The following is a 22,426-nucleotide window of genomic DNA, read 5'->3' on the forward strand; positions in this document are numbered from 1 at the left end:
GCTGTTGCTTCAGAGGGTGCAAGCCCCAAGCATTGCCAGCTTCCATGTGATGTTGGGCCTGAGGGTGCACAAAAGACAACAGCTGAAGTTTGGGAGCCTCTGCAGAGATTTCAGAGGATGTTAGGAAACGCCTAGATGGCCAGGCAGAAGTCTGCTGCAGGGGTAGAGCCCTCATGGAGAACTTCTGCTAGGGCAGTGCTGAAGGGAAATGTGGGCTTGGAGCCCCCACAAAGAGTCACCACTAGGGAACTGTTTAGTGGAGCTGTAAGAAGACGGCCACTGTCCTCTAGACCCCAGAATGGTAGATCCACTGACAGCTTGCCCCATGCACCTGGAAAAGTCACAGGCACTTAATGCCAGTCTGTGAAAGCAGGCACAGTGCCTATGCCCTGCAGAGCCACAGGGTTGGAACTGCCCAAGGCTGTGGGCATCTAGCCCTTGTATCGGCATGGCCTGGATGTGAGACTTGGAGTCAAAGGAGATTTTGAAGCTTTAAGATTTAATGACTGCCTGGCCGGGTTTTGGACTTGCATGGGGCCTATGGCCCCTTTGTTTTGTCCAATTTCTCCCATTTGGAATGGGGACATTTACCCAATGCCTATACTCCATTGTATCTTGGAAGTAACTAACTTGCTTTTGATTTTACAGGTTCATAGGGGGAAGGGACTTGACTTGTCTCAGATAAGACTTTGGACATAGACTTTTGAGTTAATGCTGGAATGAGTTTTAAGACTTTGGAGGGCTGTCGGGAAGGGATGATTGGTTTTGAAATGTGAAAAGGACATGAGATTTGGGGAGGGTCAGGGGCAGAATGATACGGTTTGGCTCTGTGTCCCCACCGGAATCTCATTTGCAATTGTAATCCACAAGTATTACGGAGGGACTGGTGGGAGGTGAATGGATTATGGGGGCAGTTTTCCCCATGCTGTTCTCGTGATAGTGACTTCTCACAAGATCTGATGGTTTAAAAGTGTTTGGCAGTTCCCTCTTCGCTTTCTCTCTCCTGCCACCATGAAAGACATGCCTTGCTTCCCCTTTGCCTTCCACCATGATTTTACATTTCCTTAGGCCTCCCCAGCTATGAGGAACTGTCAGTCAATTAAACCTCTTTTGTTTATAAATTACACAGTCTCAGATAGTATCTTTATAGCAGTGTGAGGACAGACTAATACAAGCCTATATATGATACTGGTACAGTCTAATTTAGCATATAGCAATTTTAACAAGTCACTGTTCAAATGAAGAAAACGCTTCACTGTTTGTTCAACTATTTGCTTTCTGATATAATTCCCATTTCCTGGACTTTAAGGACTACAGCACTTGTTTAAGCACGTGAGTTTTGAAAAGATAGCCTCAGTAAAAATACTGGCTCTACGATTTAGCAGCTATGTGATTTGGGGAATGCTTACTCAATTTCTGAGCTTTGGCTTCCTTATCTATAAAATATCAGAGATTAAGCCAACATATATGGTAGCTATTTTCATTATTACTAATAATAACATAAGTAAAAATGTCAAGATTTAAGCTGAACTTATTAGTATGACAGGGTAACAGAATAAAAAAAACTTCAAGGGTATGTTTTTGGACACGCCAATTGCTATAGACAATTTCTTTGAAGTTTTTAAATACTTAATTGACAAAAATTATTTATATTCAAGGTGTACAAGGTCATTTGATATACACTGTGTAATTATTACCACAATTAAGTTAACACGTCCATCACTACCAATAGTTACCACTGTGTGTGTGTGTGTGTTTCTAGTAAGAATACTTAAAATCTGCTCTCTTGTCAAATTTGAATTGAAGAATTCTGTCATTTATGACAAGAAGAATGAACCTGGAGGACATTATGCTAAGTGAAATAAGCCAAGCACAGAAAGAAAAATACCATATGATCTCACTTATATGTAGAATCTAGAAAAGTTGAGGGTGGTTGCCAGGGGCTGGGGAGTGAAGAGCTGTTGGTTTAAGGGTATGAACTTTCAGTTATAAGTTCTAGGGATCTAATGTACAGCATGGTAACTATAGCTAACTGCATTTTTTATTGTGGCTATCTGGAAATTAAACATTACAGATGCCTATCTTTGCTCTCCATCCCGGGAACTCACCATACTCCTTTGCTAGAAACACAGTCCCTGTAGAAGCGGGATCTAGGTCAGACAAAGCCATTACCTCATACTTCCGTTCCCCTAATGGTCTTTTTTGTCTTACATCTTTATCTTTACTATCTGTAAAAGTTCTCCCTCCCTTTTACACTTGGCATGCAAACAATCATCAAATTCTATCAATTTTATCTTCTATCTCTTAACTTCATCTGCTCCTTCCCCACTGACATAGCCCAGACATGCACCATCTTTCAACCAGACAACTACAATAGCCTCGGAATTGGACTGGTCTCCTTGCCTCTAGAGTCCGCCCATATAATCCATCTCCATGTCACCCTCAGATGGGTCTATGGAAAATAAAATTCTGTTTATTCAACTTTTGGCTTAAAATTCTTCAATGACTCCCCATCACCAATAGGATAAAATCCAAGATCCCTACTATAGAAAATAAAACCCTTCAGGCCTAATTTCTCTGATCTTATCAAATACCACTTCATCTAGCCTGCATCTCTCAGACTTCTTGATTTACTAATACCTGTTTATTTGTATGAAACAATACACCATACTTATTTTTTACATACTGGGCTGGTACCAATGTTATTCTTTACACCCAGAATGTTTCAATTCTACTGTCTTTGATTTAGATGGAGAATTACTACTCATCTATTATACCCCTCTCTGTAAGGTTCTCTGACTCCGAGATTGGGCTCATTGCTCCTCTATATTATTTCTAGACTTTGGATGTATTAGTACATATACCACACTACACTGTCATTTGTTTACATGCTTTTCTCCTTTACCTGACAGTGATTCCTCCAGGATGACAAACACTTTTAGTCAACTCGATCCTTAGTGCCTTGGCATAAAATAGAATGTCAGTAACATTTAATACAAATATTAAGTATAAATATAATAATAATTACTATAAATTCTTTTACTTCTATGCCAATTCCTCTGTGTTTGACACCTTGTCTCCCTTTTGCCTCCTTCCCACAGAATAGCTTTTACCCTTAACTCCAATCTCTGTGGCTGGATCCCACACCATATGCTTCCATACATCTTGTCGTGCACCACCCGCCTCCTAAGATTAGCACCAGTTGCCAGTTGCCACACCACTCTTCTTTGTGTTCTACCTGCTTATGAAACTCCCACCTTTAGCCCATCTGCCCTGGCCCTTGTTGATGCCAATTTCCTATAGCCGGACTCCAGTCCTTCCCAAATCTCTCCTCTCTCTAACTGCTGGAACCTCTTAGGGTCAACTGCCATGCTCTGGAAAGTGTATCTAATGCTTCTTGGTCTGCTGCATTTTGTTTGCCAACTAAACCTAGTTCTAAGCACAGAATAGTTAATTGGCAACTTTTCATCCTCTTCACCTTTAAGCCAGAAGTTAGCTCAAAGGGTAAAAAATTTCAGGTGGTTAAAAAATTGGAAAGTGCTAATTATATTGTAACTTGGTGTGCTCACACTGGGATGTACGGATAGAACAAAGTGAATTATTTAAAATATTTATAAGTTTAGTTAACATACATCAACACAAAACAAAAATAAACATTTCATTAATATAGTACTTTAATGTTTTTAGGATGTAGGCCTACTCATAAGCTGAAAGTAGCATATAACACTCAATGGGCGAGTGTACAAGCACTGGGATCCAAAGGAGTTGAGTTTAATTCTTGGCTCAAGAACTTACTAACTATGTGACCTCTGGACAAGTTATTTAGCCCCTTTAGGATGTAGCTTCCTTATCTATAAATGGGGATATCACAAATACTTATCTTGCAAGATTGTTTTGAGGACAAAATAAGATAATATATATGAGATGCCAAGGATAGAATCTGACACATAGAAAGTGCTCAAATGAATGGCAGCTACAGAAAATATGACATCTAAAACTGCCCTCTCTCTCTCAAAGGCATGAGAAAAGAAACGGTACTACAGTATGTGAACAACCTGATAGTTCAATCTATACAGCTAGCTCTCAACTTAATAATGGGCTGTGTATCAAACGTCGTAAGTGACTGGCTAATCTGTCCATAAAACCATGTTCTAAATGGAGGTTAGGTTGCCAGTCCAGCCCAACATCAGCCAATGTAACTCATTTTATACTTGAAGTAAAATACAAAGAGTATGGTACTATTTATTCTTGTTCCCATGGTAGTGACATCTCCTAGAGGGTGGGGCTCCTGAAGGAGTAAGCCATCAATGTCTTGGGAATGAGGACTACGGAACTGTCCATCAGTATGTTTGGGTAAATGGTACACAACATCTGCCAAGAAAAAGAGATATCTCAGATGTCAGTTTCAGACAAATAAAAACAAATCTGAAGCAACATAAAATACAAAAATGAGCAAGTCATAGAAAGAATCGCAACTATCACTTAGGTTGGTTTTGTGGTGACAATAGAGAATGTCTTGGAGGCCAGGAGCAAACAATTTGAACTTGGGGGTATTACAGACATATCACTTTATGTTTTTGGTGCATCTTCAAATCACAAATAGTTCCCTATGAACACAAGAGTGTCAAGTTTACATTACTCAACCTCTATACATTTTACAAATAAGAAAAGATGTCACCTTGCCAACTGGTAAAATGAAGTATTTCATTTGTTTTTTTAAAATAAAGAAATCTGCATGGGCTTGTGTTGTCTACATAAGCAAAGTCTAGGTGATATTCTGAGAGCCTTTATGGATAATCTTCATTTGGAAAATACCAATCACCAGAAATCGCCAATTAGTGATTGACATAATTACAGGCTGATACACAGGAATTAGCATGCAGTTTATCTGAATACACAAGCTATTTATAAATATTGTCAATGCTCTTTAAAAGTAGGCATCATAATATTTCCCCCAAAATTGATGAGACTAAAAGCTATACAACAAATTTAAAACTGCTTACATTTAACAGCATATATTAATTAGTACCAAAATTAGCACTGTACTGTTTTCTACTGTTACAGCATGTTACCTCTGAAGATTATCTTCTTGAGAAGCAAATGACCTCATGATAAAATTATCCCTCAATTATAATCTTCTAGCATGCAGTTCGGATGTTTAGAATACATTAGTACTTGTATTATAAGCCCTTACTTAAATTTTTTTGGTTAAAAAATATTAAAGTTCATTCAGGGATAAAAATGACCTAAGCTACCTTGCTAAAAACTTGTTGGTAATTTCTACTTGCAAAAAATTAGAACATCAAAGTAAAAATGACTTGATCATTTCAAGCTATAAATGCAGATCTTCAGCCATCTTGGGTTCTTACTAAACTAATAGAATGAATGATGGATGAGAGATGGATGTGACTTTCTGCTTTTGTTTGGTGTCACTGGCTGAATATAATTATACAGGATCACCATCAGGCACTGAAGAAAATAAACCAGAATTCCAGAAAAAAACTGCAGATGTTTGTATATTCATCATAGACATAGCTTTGCTACCACGACTCAAAATTAGATTACAGGCTCAACCAGGACATTTGCTACTATAAGATCCTTGCCACTGGTAGGAACGAAAGTTCCATCTGTGGTCTTAGAACAATGTTAAATTACCCATTTATTGACTTAATGGACAGATGTGCCAGTTCTACCTGTGAAAAATTTAGAAATGTATCATCAAAAAATATTTTCTGTTTTTTTCGTCCTGTCCAGGGCAAAGAAGTATATTTATATATACATATCAATATTCAGCTTAATGGAATCATGGCTCACTTTTAGCAGCTTGTATCAGTCTGTGCCTCTTCATAGCCCTGACCAGGATGGCTATCACAAACTTCCACCTTACTTTACGATAGACCTCAGCATCAGTAATGGTAGCTCTTCGGACATGAACTTGTGTCAAAACATTAATGGAATCATGTTAACTATGTAAAACTATGCTATAACTTCTTTTCTATGATTAAAAAAATGCATTAAGACTACTGTAAAATTAATTTTATATGACTTACTAGTTACAACCTTCTTGAAATGACTGTTTATCAAGAAAAATAATTTATGTATTTCAAAATAATATACCAATGGTTCAACTGTTTAAATCAGAAACAATGTTTCTTTAGAATACTGGCATTATAAATTCTTATTTATGAATATGTATTTTTAGCATCTTCTATCCTTATTCCCACAATGGAACTCATAAAAAAATCTCTGTAATTCAACATTTTATTCAAGAAAGTGAAAATACCTGATCCTGTATTTAAAGTATACTTAAAGTAGCTTTGTAGAAGCTACATAGAAAAAACTTTTAGGGCAAATTACAGAAATGGTATTGAGAGATGCTTTTCTAGACTTTTTTCTCCTCCCAGAGGAAAAAATATTTCCCAACCACACAAACATCCTAACACAAAACTGAGAAACATCAACAGCCTTACCTGTTTGACTGCATTATCATTTCCTAAACCACAATCTGGGCCAGAGCAGACATACACGTTGGATGGTAAATCTTTATAACAGCTCCTGCTGATGTCTGACGAATCTCTCATATTGAAGTAAAGTGCCCACAGAATTCTTGGCTTTTCTACTTGTTCATTTTCTAAACATATAAATAAATTTTATTTACATTCTAAAATACAATATGCTTGTCAATTACTACACTGTGTAGCCTATTACCGATTAAGCCATGACTAGACATTGTAGTAAATCAGAGCTTTGTATGTAAACAATCAGTAAACTTGCATCTACACACTATTTTGATGAGTAAGTTAATTAGATTTTACTCCAATCGTGCTCTTTTGGACTTCTATTACTTCTCACTAGTATCAAAGGGTTTATGATCACATTCATGCTTAAATTTTCCCTATAAAGACAGAAGACAACATAAATTGATTTCCTTATGTTTCAAATGGACAAACCAACTTGATAAACTATATAGTAATTCAATAGTATATACACATGAAATGTCTAGGATAAGCAGGAAGTGGGTCAGTAGGTTACCTAGGGCTGAAGGAAACTGGGGGCAAATGGGAGGTGATCACTAATTGGTATGACGTTTCTTTTGGGGGTGATAGAAATGTTCTAAAACTGATGGTGGTGATGTTTGGACAATTCTATAAATATACTAAGAAACACTGAATTGTACACTTCAAAAGGGTGGATCATATGGTATATGAATGATATATCGATAAAGTTATTATTACAAAAATAGTAAATATAGGATTAAAACTTTGTTGTCCTAACTCACATCCTAATGCTTTGTCTTATTGGATTAAAAAATTAATGATAACCAACAAATATCAAAAATGAAGTCATAACAGTGAATGCCATTTTGAGCATATGTTCTCTCATTTAAGAGCATGTGTCTATTACGCGTGTTAGGCATTGAGCTAGGAGCTGGGGATACACACATGAAGTAGACTTAGTTCTTACTCTCCTCCCTTGTTTTTGGTTCCCTAATATAGGGCTTAGCACATGACAGATGCTCAGTAAATAATTTCTGAATTGATGTTATTGTATTTTCAGGTATGATCCAAAGTACGATATGCTTGTAAAAAGGTCCAATGTTATTAATCTCAATGCATAAAGCCTATTTCTTGCTAATATGAAAATCATTTATTTGCCTCTCCTCTTTAAAATTGTTATAATGAGATTTTCTTTGTTTGAAAACATAAAATATTGCTGTGGATACATTCATTGACTAGAGAGTTTTCTTTAGCCTGAATCTGAACAAAAGTTCAAATTTTGTACAAAAATAATAATGAATGTTTATGAAGATTGCCCAAGACCATGAAGTACCTCATGAATAATAAAGAAAATGTTAAAGGCATAATTATCTCATTAATAACTATTATTTAATTGGTAATCAATGTAGAGAAATTTTTACCTAATTGCAGTATTCAATTAACAAGAAAGCCCTATTTCCCACATCAGGATAAACAGGATTTTATTATATTTAATTTACAGTATCTCCACTATAAGAATACCAAATAAGTTATTTTCCTAGTTCATCCTGAATAATCCATAATTATTAGTGGAATAGGATGAAGAAACTCTGAGTGGAAGAAGTGATCTCCTAAGCTGCTCCTTTCTAGTGCCAAGATCTATGAGTCATCTAAGATATCACTAACTTCATGTAGGAACATATTAGGTGGTTAAATCTATTGACAAAATAAAGGAACATAAGGAATTCATATTTTATAGCTAACACCATATGGCTCTTAGTAAACTGATTAGTGAGTTTAGTCACACAAATCTTATGGGAAGGTACTTAAATGTATCTCCTATGATTTGGTAGACCAGACTTGGGGAGCACTGCTAACAAGTGGGCTAAGGTCTGGAAAGTCTTTAATATTGCCCAGCCCATTTCTAAGCATATACTAGGAGAGTTTATCTTCTATCTCATTAAAGATCCAGCTCAAAGGAACACTCCACTTAATAAAAGCTGGAGGAAACGAATAATCCAATAGATTTAAACTAATTTTATAGAGGTTGAAACTTTGAAAAGAAACCATGAGGAAGGTGAAAAACTGACACAGACTGAAGATAAATGCTCTGGATACAAGGGCATTATCAGGCTTTGACCTTAAAACCTTAAAGAGATATATAACTGCTTCATCTTTCTTTGAGGTCAGCTGGAAGGCAAAGAGATAGCTGGAAAAATAACATGCAGTTCTGAAGTGCAGAACTGTCAAAAAATATTAAAGTTGCTGAGCTTTGGCTAGCAGTGCATCACAAGTTGCCGGTGGTAGAACTGGTTTTCTGCAGTAGCTCATTTCATTCAATTTGATAGTAAGAAGGACTAAAGATGTAATAGGCAATTTAGAATAGGATGTTGGGCAAATTAAACTGGAGTAAGTGTAGAATAGGGTAGGTAGAAGAAAAGCAACTATAGCACAACAACCACAACAAAGCAAGAAATGGTGTCTACAGTTGCATGCCGTGTTTAGGGATAGAGTAAACTATGTTGGTAATACCGGCAGAGTGGTGGAGACTGTCATAGGGGCACATGTATACATATGTAACAAACCTGCACGTTGTGCACATGTACCCTAGAACTTAAAGTATAATAATAATAAAAAAAAATGTGCAAAGGCAATGAATAGATATTTCTCCAGAGAAGATAGACAGATGGCCAATAAGCTCTTGAAAAGATGTTGAACATCACTAATCATTGCGGGAGAAGCAAAGCAAGACTACAATGAGATACTACTTCACACGTACTAGGATGGCTATTATACAGATTTTTTTTCTAAAAGGTGACTAGGCTGACTTTCACCGAGGATTATGAAGCACAAAGAATGTAGAATTCAAACACAAACAAAAAGAAAATAAGCCCAAATAATGTTATTCCTTTGGTACATGTTTTAAACTACAATATTTACAATGCAGTAAAGCATAAGGTATTACATGAATGTCAAATAATCAAAACATAATACTAAAAGCCACCAATCTGTGAAAATAGGGGCTTCTGCTACAGAGAAGAATGTGCTTTAAAGTATTAAAAGTTCATATTGCTCATAAAGTTCCTTCTTCCTCATTTAGGCAGGAAAATGAATTGAGTTCTCTTCTCCAGGTGACTTTGCCTCTTTGACCTGCCATGGCCCAGTGCTCACTTTATCTGGTGATTCATTTTCAATAACTCCAACAGTATTTGTTCTGACATTTTAATTAAAATATGACCACTACCTCATCCTGATGATAAAAAGGCCCATGTGGCAGTGAAAACTAGCTTTTCAGTGCCTCAGTGCACCTGAGGACCCCTCTGAGCACATAGTTCTTACCAAAGAATTCCTCTCAGGTTCTAAACAATACATCATTTCAAAAATGGGATCACTTTAACTATTAAGATTAATGTTTAAAAATCTAAAATGGATAGAGGATGCTAAGTAATGAACATGTAATATCCCCCAGCTGGATATTTTTTTAAAGAAAATTAAATGCATTTAAAAAGTGAAGAGTAATGATATGATTCATATTTAGTGCATTAAGACTACCACACAATGAAGTTACAACATAATAATTATTTAAAATTTCAGAAATAATTAAGAAACTCAGGGTTTCTACACAAAGTATAGTTGTAATTAAAGCCAAAAGAAAAAAACTATGACTCCATATTAGATTTAGGAATATTATCATGTGTTTTACCTTGGCAATCAAATTTTTAATAATCCAAACACTTATATGATACTTTCCAATAAAGAAAACATATAAGCAATTTACAAATTAATAAATTATAACTAAAATAATTTAATTTTTAAATTAACTCCCAAACTAAAGTGAAGTTTTCAAATACTTTATTTGGATAACTCCCAAAAAACATAATTGATATTAGCCCCTGAGAACATAACAGGTTCATTATGTTAAGTGAAATAAGCCAGGCACAGAAAGACAAACTTAATGTGTTCTCACTCATTTGTGGGAGCTAAAAATTAAAACAATGTAATTCATGGAGATAGAGTGTACGATGATGGTTATCAGAGGCTGGGATGGGTAATGGAGAAGGAAGAGGGAAAAGTGGGGATGGTTAAAGGGTGCAAAACATAAACAGAACAAATAAGATCTAGCATTTGATAGCACAACAGGGTGAGTACAGTCATTTACAGTGAACTTTAAAGTAACTAAAAGAGTATAACTAGAATGACTGTAACACTGAGAAATGATAAATGCTTAAAGTGACGGGTATCCCATTTACCACGATGTGATTACTCCACATTGTATGCCTGTATCAATATAGCTCATGTACCCAATAAATATACACACTTAGTATGTACCCATAAAATTTAAAAAAAAACTAAAGAACAGCTTGTCTTCTCATGTAAATAAACCCCCCTCTACGCACTATCTCTGCATTAAGAAAATAAGCAACCCACATAGGAAATGAGCTGCAAGGAAACAGGACAGGTATGAGTAAATAAATGGTTGCATGAACAAAAGTGACATGCAAAAAAAGACATATAAATCAATGGAAGAAAATGATCAAGATTCAAGTGCACATACAAATCCTATAATAAAAATCACCTTCACGTCATATAAAAGAAAATTCAAAAGGCTTCTTTTATCATTTACACAGAAAATATGCCATATTTTCTCCATTCATAGCTGCAAGTGCTACCCTATTATATAGGGGGAAAATTTTAAAATGTGTTTCCCCTATGAATAAGTAGCATATACACTTTTGGGAGTTAAATATTTATTAAATCACTAGTACACTATGTATTAAAAGACTATTAGAGGCCGGATGCAGTGGCTCACGCCTGTAATTCCAGAACTTTGGGAGGCCGAGGTGGGCGGATCACCTGAGGTCAGGAGTTCCAGACCACCCTGGCCAACATGGGAAAACCCGTCTCTACTACAAATACAAAAATCATCTGGGTGTGGTGGCACTCGCCTGTAGTCCCAGCTACTCAGGAGGCTGAGGCAGGAGAATTGCTTGAACCTGGGAGGTGGAGGCTGCAGTGAGCCAAGATCACGCCACTGCACTCCAACCTGGGCGACAGAGTGAGACTCTGTCTCAAAAGGAAAAAAAAAAAAAAAAAAAAGACTATTAGATAGGAAAGGATTTCTACATCTGCCAATTAATATTTTAATCTATTACTTGAATCTTTTTTCCTTAAAGGAAGATACATTTTTCTGAAAAAGGAAGATATGCTTTCTGTACAACACTTGTAAAATAAAGAAAATTATAAGGAAAATGGCCCATAATCCCACCAAAATTTTCTAACAATCCTTTTTCTGTGTAACTATAAATATAAATGTATATTTTTGTGCTTCATTATGCTTTTTTGTGTGTGTATGATGCATATATTTCCTTTAACATTGTAGAGTGAACATTTTCCTACATGTTTAGGCAGACACTATGCTTAACCATCTTACCAAAACATGTGAATTGTTGTTAAATACATCACATTTCAGTTTAGGTTGCAGAAACTTTCATGATATATCTAAGAAGATTATGATGGTTACATTACCCTTCCATCATGAGTCAATTATTTTTCTTACCTATCTCCATTTCAGTATATGGAATAAACAACTTCTGCACAACTGGTTCTAAATCTTCTCTTGCTGTTTTAGAAGATGTGCAAGTCAAATGAACCAAATCTGTTAAAAAAAAAAAAAAGTTTGAGTTCCTTCTCATCACAAATCTATTTTACTCATACTTAAGGCATGAAGCTGGTATTATGGATAATAGAGAGCTGAGCAAGTCATGGTAGTTACAACATATGTTAACTAACAGCTAAAAGAAGTACCCAACAAGTACCCAAGAAGAACCAGTTGATGTTAATTTGATAAAACAGAGTAGAAAATCTTAGACATCATTTATTCACAGAAAAGAGCTTGTTATAACTTACGACATTCCTAAAGATTAACTGGGTAAAGAAAGGCTGAAAGTGAGGTATGTATTTACCTAAGAGAATACACTTCATACACTGCAGACAGAAAAATCCATTTATACATGTTTGCTGATAAGTTAACAACACATCATCTATGAATTACAGGGTTCTCTAAAAACCTTTTGGGAGAACACTGCTGATTTAGTTACAATCACATATACTTGAAAGCACATAAAACGGCATAGGTTAAAACAGTCTATAATATTTTCAGGAATTTCAAATTACTTTCCTTTTGCATTTACAGAGTTATGGGGCCTGAAACCTGCAGAATGTTTATGTTAGAGAAAATCATGTACAAAAAAGGCCCTTCACGGAAGTAAAATATTGTAACCTAATTCCGTTAAAACTCCTACAGGCCTATGCACAAAAGGTGAAGAAAGAATAAAGAGTTCCGTGTTTTGCAATAAAGGAGTAAGGGGATCTCCAAATGAAAGAAGTTCTTATGGTCCTGTTATTTGGGATGAGATACAATAATAGCAGAAAGAATATATTAGAGAACAGTAAGTACCGAGAAATTTCTCCTCCCACTATATTAGTAGGGGGAGAAAGATACACCCACTTCTTTTCCAAGAGTTTCAGACTAGTAGAATTTTTTTTTTAAACTCCAGGAAGACAGTTCAAATTTTATCATGAAAGCCAACATCAGAATAAGATTCACATTGTCAAAATTCATTCCATATTCAACTATTCTAAAATATATCTAAGCATAAATTGAGGGACTCTAATAACCATGGAACTAAAATCAAATTTTGTAGCTTTTTCCCTCCCAGGCCCACCAAAGGAAGTGATATTTTAGGATGGTTCCTGAATTACTCAAGGCCTAATAATAGGTCTACCTTATTTAAGCATTATTTTTACATGAATTTAACAATGATTCTCATTGGTTCTGGGATACTGTAGGATGTATAGTACTAATTATTTCCAAAGATATAATGAGCATCATAACAAAAATTATTTTGGTTAACTTTTTTCAAATGCTGTATAGCATTAGTGGGGATAAGACTTAATCCTCCTACATAATTACTGAATTAAACAGGGTATGCAATTACGAAGGTCAGCAATCCATATAAGAGAACCTATCCTGTCTCTTATTTCAAAATCTCATGAAATACAAATGCTCATGCCAAAGTTCTCAATTTTCCAGTTTTTTGTTTGTTTACGTTTATTAGGGAAAAAGCAGATGAACCTGGATGTAAATAAGTATATTTTGAAAAATATCTTAATGGCTAAACTATTGGTTCTGTTAAACAGGACATATATTTTAAAGAGATACACTTAAGTTAATATATCATTATATTTCTTACCAACATAACAGAGAGTTCAGGTTATGCTAGGAAAAATGTCTAGTAGTGAAGTGTAAGATTATCATCTCATGATTAATGAGTTTTATAACAATTCTTACAAAGACATTAATAAGCTGAATTCGAATCCCTATACCATGACTTTGCTTAGAGGCTACATTGTTAATTGATCTATTAATACGAATTTAAGGTATGAATAACTATTTTTTCCCCTATCCTTCCTACTTTTCCTGCTACCTAGGTCACCTTCTAGTATAGATCACTGAATTCATTTTGGTTCTCTTCAAATCAGAGATTGCTGATTGTGCTATTTGTAAAATTCAATGATTCCCAACATTTGTTTATTAATCTTAATATATCTTGTAAGTCCTTTGCAGGGGCAAGCTTTAGAGTCGATTTTTCTCCTTTTTGTTAAATACAACTTTTACTTAAAGTGGGTATTCAATAAATGTTTGTTAATTATAATTTGTCTCACTGTCACGGACAAACATTAAGTATTCTTGTGCTTAAATAGATATGCATTCCTATACCAATAGATCTATGTGTACATATTCATGGGGAAATTCTGACTAGTTTCTTGTATAAAATGTGGGAAATTATCTGATTTACCAGGAAAGAGTAAAGGGAAGTACCAATTGGTAATCTCAAATTATTTAAATCTGTCTGAGAAATGCTTATAAACACATTAAGATATATCTATAAAATTCTCAAAATACATTTAAAAGAATATCTAGAGTTGACTGTACAACTAACATGCATGTGTCAGACACTATTATGTTACAAGTATTATAGCATATTACGAGCATATATAGCATGTTACAAGTATTATTTCACTTTACCTGTGCAACAGCAAACTGTTATTCTCATTTTACAGATGAGACAACAGAGGGATGGGGGGTTACACAGATTTCCTAAAGTCATGCAATTAGCACAAGGAAGAATTGGGACACAGAGCTGGAATTGAAGCCCATATGGTCTGCCTGCAGAGTGTCTGTCCTTAGTCAATAAATTATATTATGTGATTCTATCCTGCAGAAGGCACAGTCAGTCACTTAAGTCAGCAGCATTCAAACAGGGATGTGTGTGAGGATACAAGAGGACTTTTCACAAGTTATATCACCTATAAGGGGGTTCTCATACAGATGCTCAGCTCCACCCCTCCTACTTCATTCAGTGACACATTTCAACAAATTTTACTTATTCTGTTTAATATTTACCAAAACTGTAATATATTTAAGACAGATTAATTCTGTAGAAATAATAATTGCACTAATTACTAAATCCAGAAGAAAATTTTAGATAATTAGGAGCTTATTGTCCTAGAAAGTTTCAAAACAATTCTATTTGCATTTATTTTTTAAATAGGTGATGGATACCAAAGATCCCTGGTACTTAGATTCCACTGAATACATTTAAATGAGTAATGTTATAGTTTTACTATAAGTCAATATTTATGATGTTAGAAATTATATTCTTTGCAATTATTTGACTCTTCTGATGAAAAACCGTGTATGTCAACTTGTAAAGTGTTCAAGGGATAAATGAGCAAAAAGTCTGAAGACCTTAAGGATATAAGGTAAACTCAAAACCAAACATGTAGAACGTGTTATCACGTTTCTACTAAAATTCAATTATGTAAAATTCTTCTTTGCATCTTTGTGACTTTAATTCTTCTCCAAATAATTAACTTGCTCAATACAGGCCAACGACGACCACCAGTTAGATCACGCAGGGCAAATGCTTTCCTAAAAGTATTACATTTCATTAGTACCAATTGACAACTATTGCTAAGATTGTGGAAGATGCAATACAAGTGGAAACATTTCCCACAGGCACCATGTGAGATTGTAACTGAACAAAAAAAAATTTAAATCCTAACTCTATCTTTTTATAAATTATGCTCCTTTGACTTCATTTAGCAACTGCTTAAAGGCTTAATGAGCTAAAAATGGCCAAAGACTTAATGAAAACATGTATTTTCTATCACAATCCCTCTTTTGGCAATATACTTGATTTGTATTGGCATTAAAGAAATCTTAGTGCAAAGTAAGTCTTAATTTAGAAGTGAGAAGTAACTCAACACAAAACTAGAAATAACAACACACTTTTAGTTCTCCAAAACTGCCTTTGGAATGCTGATCGCTCTTACGAGTTGTTTTGAAACACATAAGAAGTAGGATTTCTACTCAGAATATGCACAAGTATAATAATGAGCACATTTAAAAGCAACAAGTCCAATGTACAGTAGCAGAGTGACATAGTATAGGATGATTACATGGGTCTGGTATTCACTTCAGCTCTCTATATCTACTTGGCCAAGTCAGTTCTTCTCTCTGGCTTCAGTGTCCTTGTAATTAAAATGAAGGGGTACAATTAGTCCATCTATAAGACCTCTTCTAGTCTCAAGTTTACGAAAGTAATTCCTTACTCACCAGCTACGATTCTTTCAATGATGACAGATTTTAAATCAAAACGGATGGCATTACAAATGTGAATGTAAAACCTAAGTAAATGTTTGCTGTAAAAGGCAGGAAATCTATTCCTCAAGCTTCTGAGGTTACCACATATAGCAGTCATTCACTCTATACAAGCAGGCAAAATTGTTCCAAATGCATTTAAAGAATCTTTATTTATAGGCTAGTCAGCAAGTAGGCTTTGTTGTGCAACCTAACTAGAAATATGTAATGAATTTACATAGAGATCAATGTGGCTGGTAACATATCTTTCATATAACTATAAAGGCCACATGTAATTTATGTAATATAGCACAAATGAGGATATGACTGCATCAATAAAACAGAGAAGCTCAGACACACTTTCTCTATGGTAGCAAGTAAGGAAATGAGTTTGATGACATATGACACACAATTTAATTTTTAAATTCTACTATGAAAAAGTCTATAGTCAACTTACACTTTCTCAGTAGAATTTAAGAAAAAAAATCCAGAACGTCACCTTAAGATCAGGAAGAAAAATTAGTTTACGTAGAATAAAATCAAATCTTTGTCTTGTGACAAAACTAATAATAATAATTTGAAATGTCATATTTTCAAAAAGCAAATGAAAAAGGCACTGATAATTGTTTTAAATCAGTATCTAACTCATTTTTATAAAAGGTATATAGCACTTTAAAAATAGGGTCACAAAAGCAGAAAAAGTATATAAACCAGTATCTACATGAAATTCTGTGTTATTATGTATATCATATATATATTTCACGTTATATATTCACAAATATATAATCATATCACAGATAAATAACATCCTGTAACATCAAATCCCAGAATAAAACAGCTGTTATTGCCTGATTAGTATGTATGAAAAAAATTCAAAATGTCTAGTGTATGAGTAAATACTGCAAAGAACATGAAAATGAACGTCAAATGGAAGGGTTGCAAAGATAATGTTTTGTTCATTTACAAATGACTTTAAAAGAAAGTAAATCTCATATTAAATTCACTTAGGATATAAGATGAATAGAAATAAATATATTAGGTATGTCCTGAAAGATGAACTCTGTGAAAAAAAATATGGCTTGTTTAGCTTTGAAAAACACAATAAACAAATACATTTCAGTTATTTAACAATCTCAGTAACCTGAACCAAATTAGCTGAGGGGAGGAAAATTTAAGCGGACTTTAGATTTTACAAAACGTAACTCTACTACTTTAAAAACAGATGCAAAAACGAGGCTAACCCAAAGTTGCTTAGAAAAATGCCTACATTACTGGGTAACCATGATTTCCTATCAGTCTATCAATATATCGGCTTAAGTAACATTGATACTAATAACAGTCCTGAGGTAGATACTATCATTATTCCTATTTCACAGATAGGAAAGCTGAGGCACAGAGAAATTAAGTAACTTGCCTAAGGTTAGTCAAGTAGTTAGTAAAAACTGGGATTTGAACCCAGCCTATGTTCTCCACCACTATACGGATTGTGTTAATGAAATGTATCTCCCTTGTTTAGTGAACTATTTATTTGCCTTTCAAGAACCTTTCATATATACTATTCCCATATCTGTGAAGGTAAACTTCAGTGGTATACTTATGGTTTTACAAATTCTAAATCAAACCAAATTTAAGGCAATGTGACATCTATGAAAAGTCATTAAAGAGAATAAAAAGTATAAGTGAACTCTGAGGTAGTTCTATGTCTTAAGCACATTCTTGAGCACACACTTAAGACTACATACAATATAGCATTTGCATAGAACAGGATTAAAAATAAAAAGCGTAAAAAGTGTGACTTGTATAAAGACAAAAGTGGCTGAGAAGTTGAAAACACAGAATTATACATTCTACCTTATTACATGATATCTAAAACATTAAGATTTAATGTTTTATATATTATACACCACTGAAAGTGACAATAATTAAATAATATTTAATATAAAGTGCCACAGTATTAGTCAAACCTGATTAGTCGACACTAAAAATTTGCAAATTTCTACCCCGTGCTCAATGGGAAGAAAGTAAAAGCTTGTGCTGATTTAAGAATGGATAAATTTGGGTAGTAGATACTGAAGAGAAGTAAAGATAAAATGAGTATCAGAATTAGTTAACAAGTGAATACTTAATATGTACTTAAAGACAACATAAAACCTTCATAGTTAAGAGTAGAGTACCTGTGACAAATTTAAACTTCCTCATCTACTTGGATTTATGTGGGGAAAATAATACCTTTAAAATCAGTAATATTTTTCAAAGAAAAATACATCTTCATATATAGATTGTTATGGCTAATGAATAATGGACATACTAGATTAGACATAAATGAAATCCAGTGTTTAAAACTACAAAAAGGCTTAAATTTTTACTGAAGAATTCCCATAATTTCTCTAAAACCCATAATTTTGTAATAAGTATGTCTAAGTTAATTTGCTCGTGAATAACATATCTTTAAAATACATTCTTTGTTAAACAACTGAACTCTAAATCATCAAAGTTTACATCATTTACTTTCTATAAATTTCATTTTATAAACTTTGAGGTATGGGTACAAGTCACAAAGTCTCATTGGTCTATATTTTGATTATATTTGATTTATTCAAGTATAACTACATCAGTTACAGTACTTGCCAATATTTGTCAAATGATTCTTCCGACAGGAAGAACAGTAAGTTTATTTCATGATTTCATTATTACAGCATCAAGTTTTAGGGCAAGGAAGGCACTCGGTTCCACTCATTTAGCAATACTGATTACATGTCTGCCACTTGTACAATGGAACCAAAGTTTAAATGTATAGATGTGTTTGTCCACTTATTTTAAGTAACTGTTTGAAGAGAAAATAAGTCACAACAAAATCCATTTAAAGTTAGTGGTTTTTTTAAAATATAAAATTTACATTTAAAATTTATTCTTCTTAAACACTATTTTATTGTTTGATTTCTACAAAACCATGATCAAATGGATGATCGCAAACATTTCAACAACATAATTACTACAAATATGAGAATTCCACCACATAGCTAATGTAAACATATATAAATAACACCATTCAGATAGAATGGTAAAAAGTCTTCCACCAAGAATTCTAATTGAAACAAATTCTTTTGAATATACATTTCTTTCCAATTGAGTAATGTCAAATTCCACACATCCTTCCCCCCCAAAAGTGAGATGTTATGGCACAAATAAGCATATTTAGCATTTTCAGTTTTTGAAGCTTGACCTGGAAAATAATGAAATTATGTTTCTAAATTATTCTGTAAAGAAACAATTATGTGAATTTTAAAACATGTTCCATTGTGCTCAGGAGATGCTTTATTCAAAAGGTATAGGAAAGTCAAAACCCTTAAAAGAGATTTGAAAGTAAAAGTAGTTAGGAAAGAGAAATGACTGTGTAACATTCTAAACTAAATAATTTGCTCATACTTGGGGAGCTTAAAAAGAGAAAAATAAATGAGTTACAAACAGGTTTGGATACATAAAATAAACACAGGGTATATTTGCTTCTTTTCTTTTTTTCTGACTTGAAACAGAAAGAAACCAATAGAAAAGAAAAAGGTGGTTTAAAGCCTTCTATGAGATTATAAGGCTAGTTGTTTCAGAAGACAGACTGAGAACAGAACAACTTGCAACTATCTGTGACGTCAATGACTCTCAATTAGGGCAGCAGCAGGAAAATACACCATTAAAGACCTTTAACGTCCAAGTTACAAATTGTTCTTGAATGTCTATGAACAGGCAAAAAGCATTAAAAAAGAAGGAGAAAAAAAAGAATCTAAGCTTTAATAAGAGCAAGTGAATGATAAAAATATCAATTTCTATCTCAGTGTATTTCTTAAGTCTTGTTATATATTACACATTAAACATTAACTCTATTATAGCACTACTCCAGTAATGAATGTTATTGTAAAAAGAATGCATACAAGATTTTTAAATGAACATTAACTTCTCTTTTTATTGGAAACAAGGCATAGTATAAATAATAAATTGAAACTTAACTCTCTCAGCCAATCTTCCTGGTGTAAGCCTTACTATTAAGACTAAAAAACCAAACCCAGTCCCTTTGTCTAGTTTTGTACTGATAAACTGATTAAGCTACGGTGATATGGTTCAGCTGTGTCCCCACCCAAATCTCATCTTGAATTCCCACATGTTGTGGGAGGGAACCAGTGGGAGGTAACTGAATCATGGAGACAGCTCTTTCCTATGCTGTTCTCGTGATAGTGAATAAGTCTCAAGAGATCTGATGGTTTTATAAGGGGGAGTTTTCCTGCACAAGCTCTCTCTCTTTGCCTGCTGCCATCCATGTAACACGTGACTTGCCCCTCCTTGACTCCCGCCATGACTGTGAGGTTTCCCCAGCCACGTGGAACTGTAAGTCCATTATAAACCCCTTTCTTTGGTAAATGGCCCGGTTTCCGGTATCTTTATCAGCAGCACGAAAATTAACTCATACAGTAAACTGGTACCATTAGAGTGAGGCGCTACTGAGAATATACCTGAACATGTGGAAGTGACTTTGGAACTGGGTGACAGGGAGACGTTGAAACAGTTTGGTGGGTTTAGAAGAAGACAGGAAAATGTGGGAAAGTTTGGAACTCCATAGATAGTTGTTTAATGGCTTTGACCAAAACACTGATAATTATATGGACAATGAAATCCAGGCTGAGGTAGTCTCAGACGGAGCTGAGGAACTTGTTGGGAACTGGAGTAAAGGTGACTCTTGTTATGTTTTAGCAGAGACTGGCAGCATTTTGCTTCTGCTCTACAGATCTGTGGAACTCTGAACTTAAGGGAGATGATTTAGGGTGTCTGGTGGAAGAAATTTCTAAGCAGTAAAGCATTCAAGAGGTGACTTGGGTGCTGTTAAAGGCATCCAGTTTTGAAAGGGAAACAGTGCATAAAAGTTTGGAAAATTTGCAGCCTGACAATGAGATTGAAAAGAAAAACCTATTTCCTGAGGAGAAATTCAAGCTGGTTGTAGAAATTGGTATATGTAATGAGGAGTCAAATGTTAATCACCAAGACAATGGTGAAAATGTCTCTAGGCCATGTCAGAGACCTTGGCGGCAGCCCCTCCCATCACATGCCTGGAGGCCTAAGAGGAAAAAAATGGCTTCATGGGCCAGGTCCAGGGCCCCCCCTGCTGTGTGAAGTCTAAGGATGTGGTGCCCTGCATCCCAGCTGCTCTAGTCATGGCTAAAAGGGGCCGAAGTACAGCTCATAACTCATAACTTTATGAGTTATTAAATGCAAGTTTAAACACAATATTTCAATTTTCAAATTGGCAAAGGAGTTTTGATAAGATAACACTCAGTGCTCTTGAAGCTTTGAAGAAAACAGACATGTTTGTTTACAAACTGCCATTGGATGTGTAAGTCGGTATAACTTTGGGGGCACTTTGAGACTTCCACATCCAGAAAGAATAAAGGAGATTATCCTGGTTTTTCCTGAGTGCAGCTAAAAATCTTGGACATAATATATAAAACCAACATAGCAAGACTCTGAAAACTGGAACGAAGAAAGCAGACCGGTTAGAGAACTTGAGACCAAAAGAGCAAAATGGCAGAGTCCCCTGGGTTTATTTGTATCATATATCTCCAAGTGAGAGCCATAGAAACTGACAACTGGAAACACCAATGGACTCAGATTTTAAAAGCCCCAACAAAAACCTACACTCTCTAGCAAAAGACCAGGAAAGAGTATCTTAGCAAGATAGAAAACTTTGGGACAATAATTCCTCTACTCCTGCCAAGCACTACTGAAAAAACTGAGGTCTCACTTCAGTTTAAATGGCATAACCAAAATAACTGAAAATGCTATCACAGACATGCAAAAACATTTTCGTACTACATTTATTAAAAAAGATATTATAAAACAGTACATAAAACAATACTGCATTTTATGAAAATACATGTGCATGCCCATACAAAGAAAAAAGGACAAAGAATCATACACCAAGGGTATTTATCATTACTTCGTAGAGGAATTATAGTAACTTTTCTTTTTTGTATCTTCCAAATTATCAACAGTGAACATGAATTATTAGACTGGGGATATTAAAATATGACAAACGGAAAAATAATTTACAAAACAATTTATGAAGGCTATTTACAATTTATGACCAAGTCCTCAAAAGCAATTGCAACAAAAACAAAAATTGACAAATGGGACCTAATTAAACTAAAAAGCGTGTACACAACAAAAGAAACTATCAAAAGAGTAAACAAATAAACTATAGAAT

At 34.5% G+C, this 22,426-nt stretch overlaps 1 protein-coding gene across 1 annotated transcript in view; it reads right to left on the reverse strand.

Moving 5' to 3' along the window:
- Positions 1 to 22,426, reverse strand: part of CHM (choroideremia (Rab escort protein 1)) — a 184,215-nt gene that overhangs the window by 5,170 nt on the left and 156,619 nt on the right. Inside the window, exons 13-14 of the mRNA XM_011975228.1 lie at positions 12,034 to 12,132; positions 6,471 to 6,631 (exon numbers count right to left, since the gene is read on the reverse strand). Coding sequence (XP_011830618.1) covers positions 6,471 to 6,631; positions 12,034 to 12,132 — 260 coding nt within the window. The remainder of the gene's footprint in view (positions 1 to 6,470; positions 6,632 to 12,033; positions 12,133 to 22,426) is intronic.

Source organism: Mandrillus leucophaeus, unplaced genomic scaffold, assembly GCF_000951045.1.
Source record: "Mandrillus leucophaeus isolate KB7577 unplaced genomic scaffold, Mleu.le_1.0 Scaffold1520, whole genome shotgun sequence".
NCBI classification, from domain to species: Eukaryota; Metazoa; Chordata; class Mammalia; order Primates; family Cercopithecidae; genus Mandrillus; species Mandrillus leucophaeus.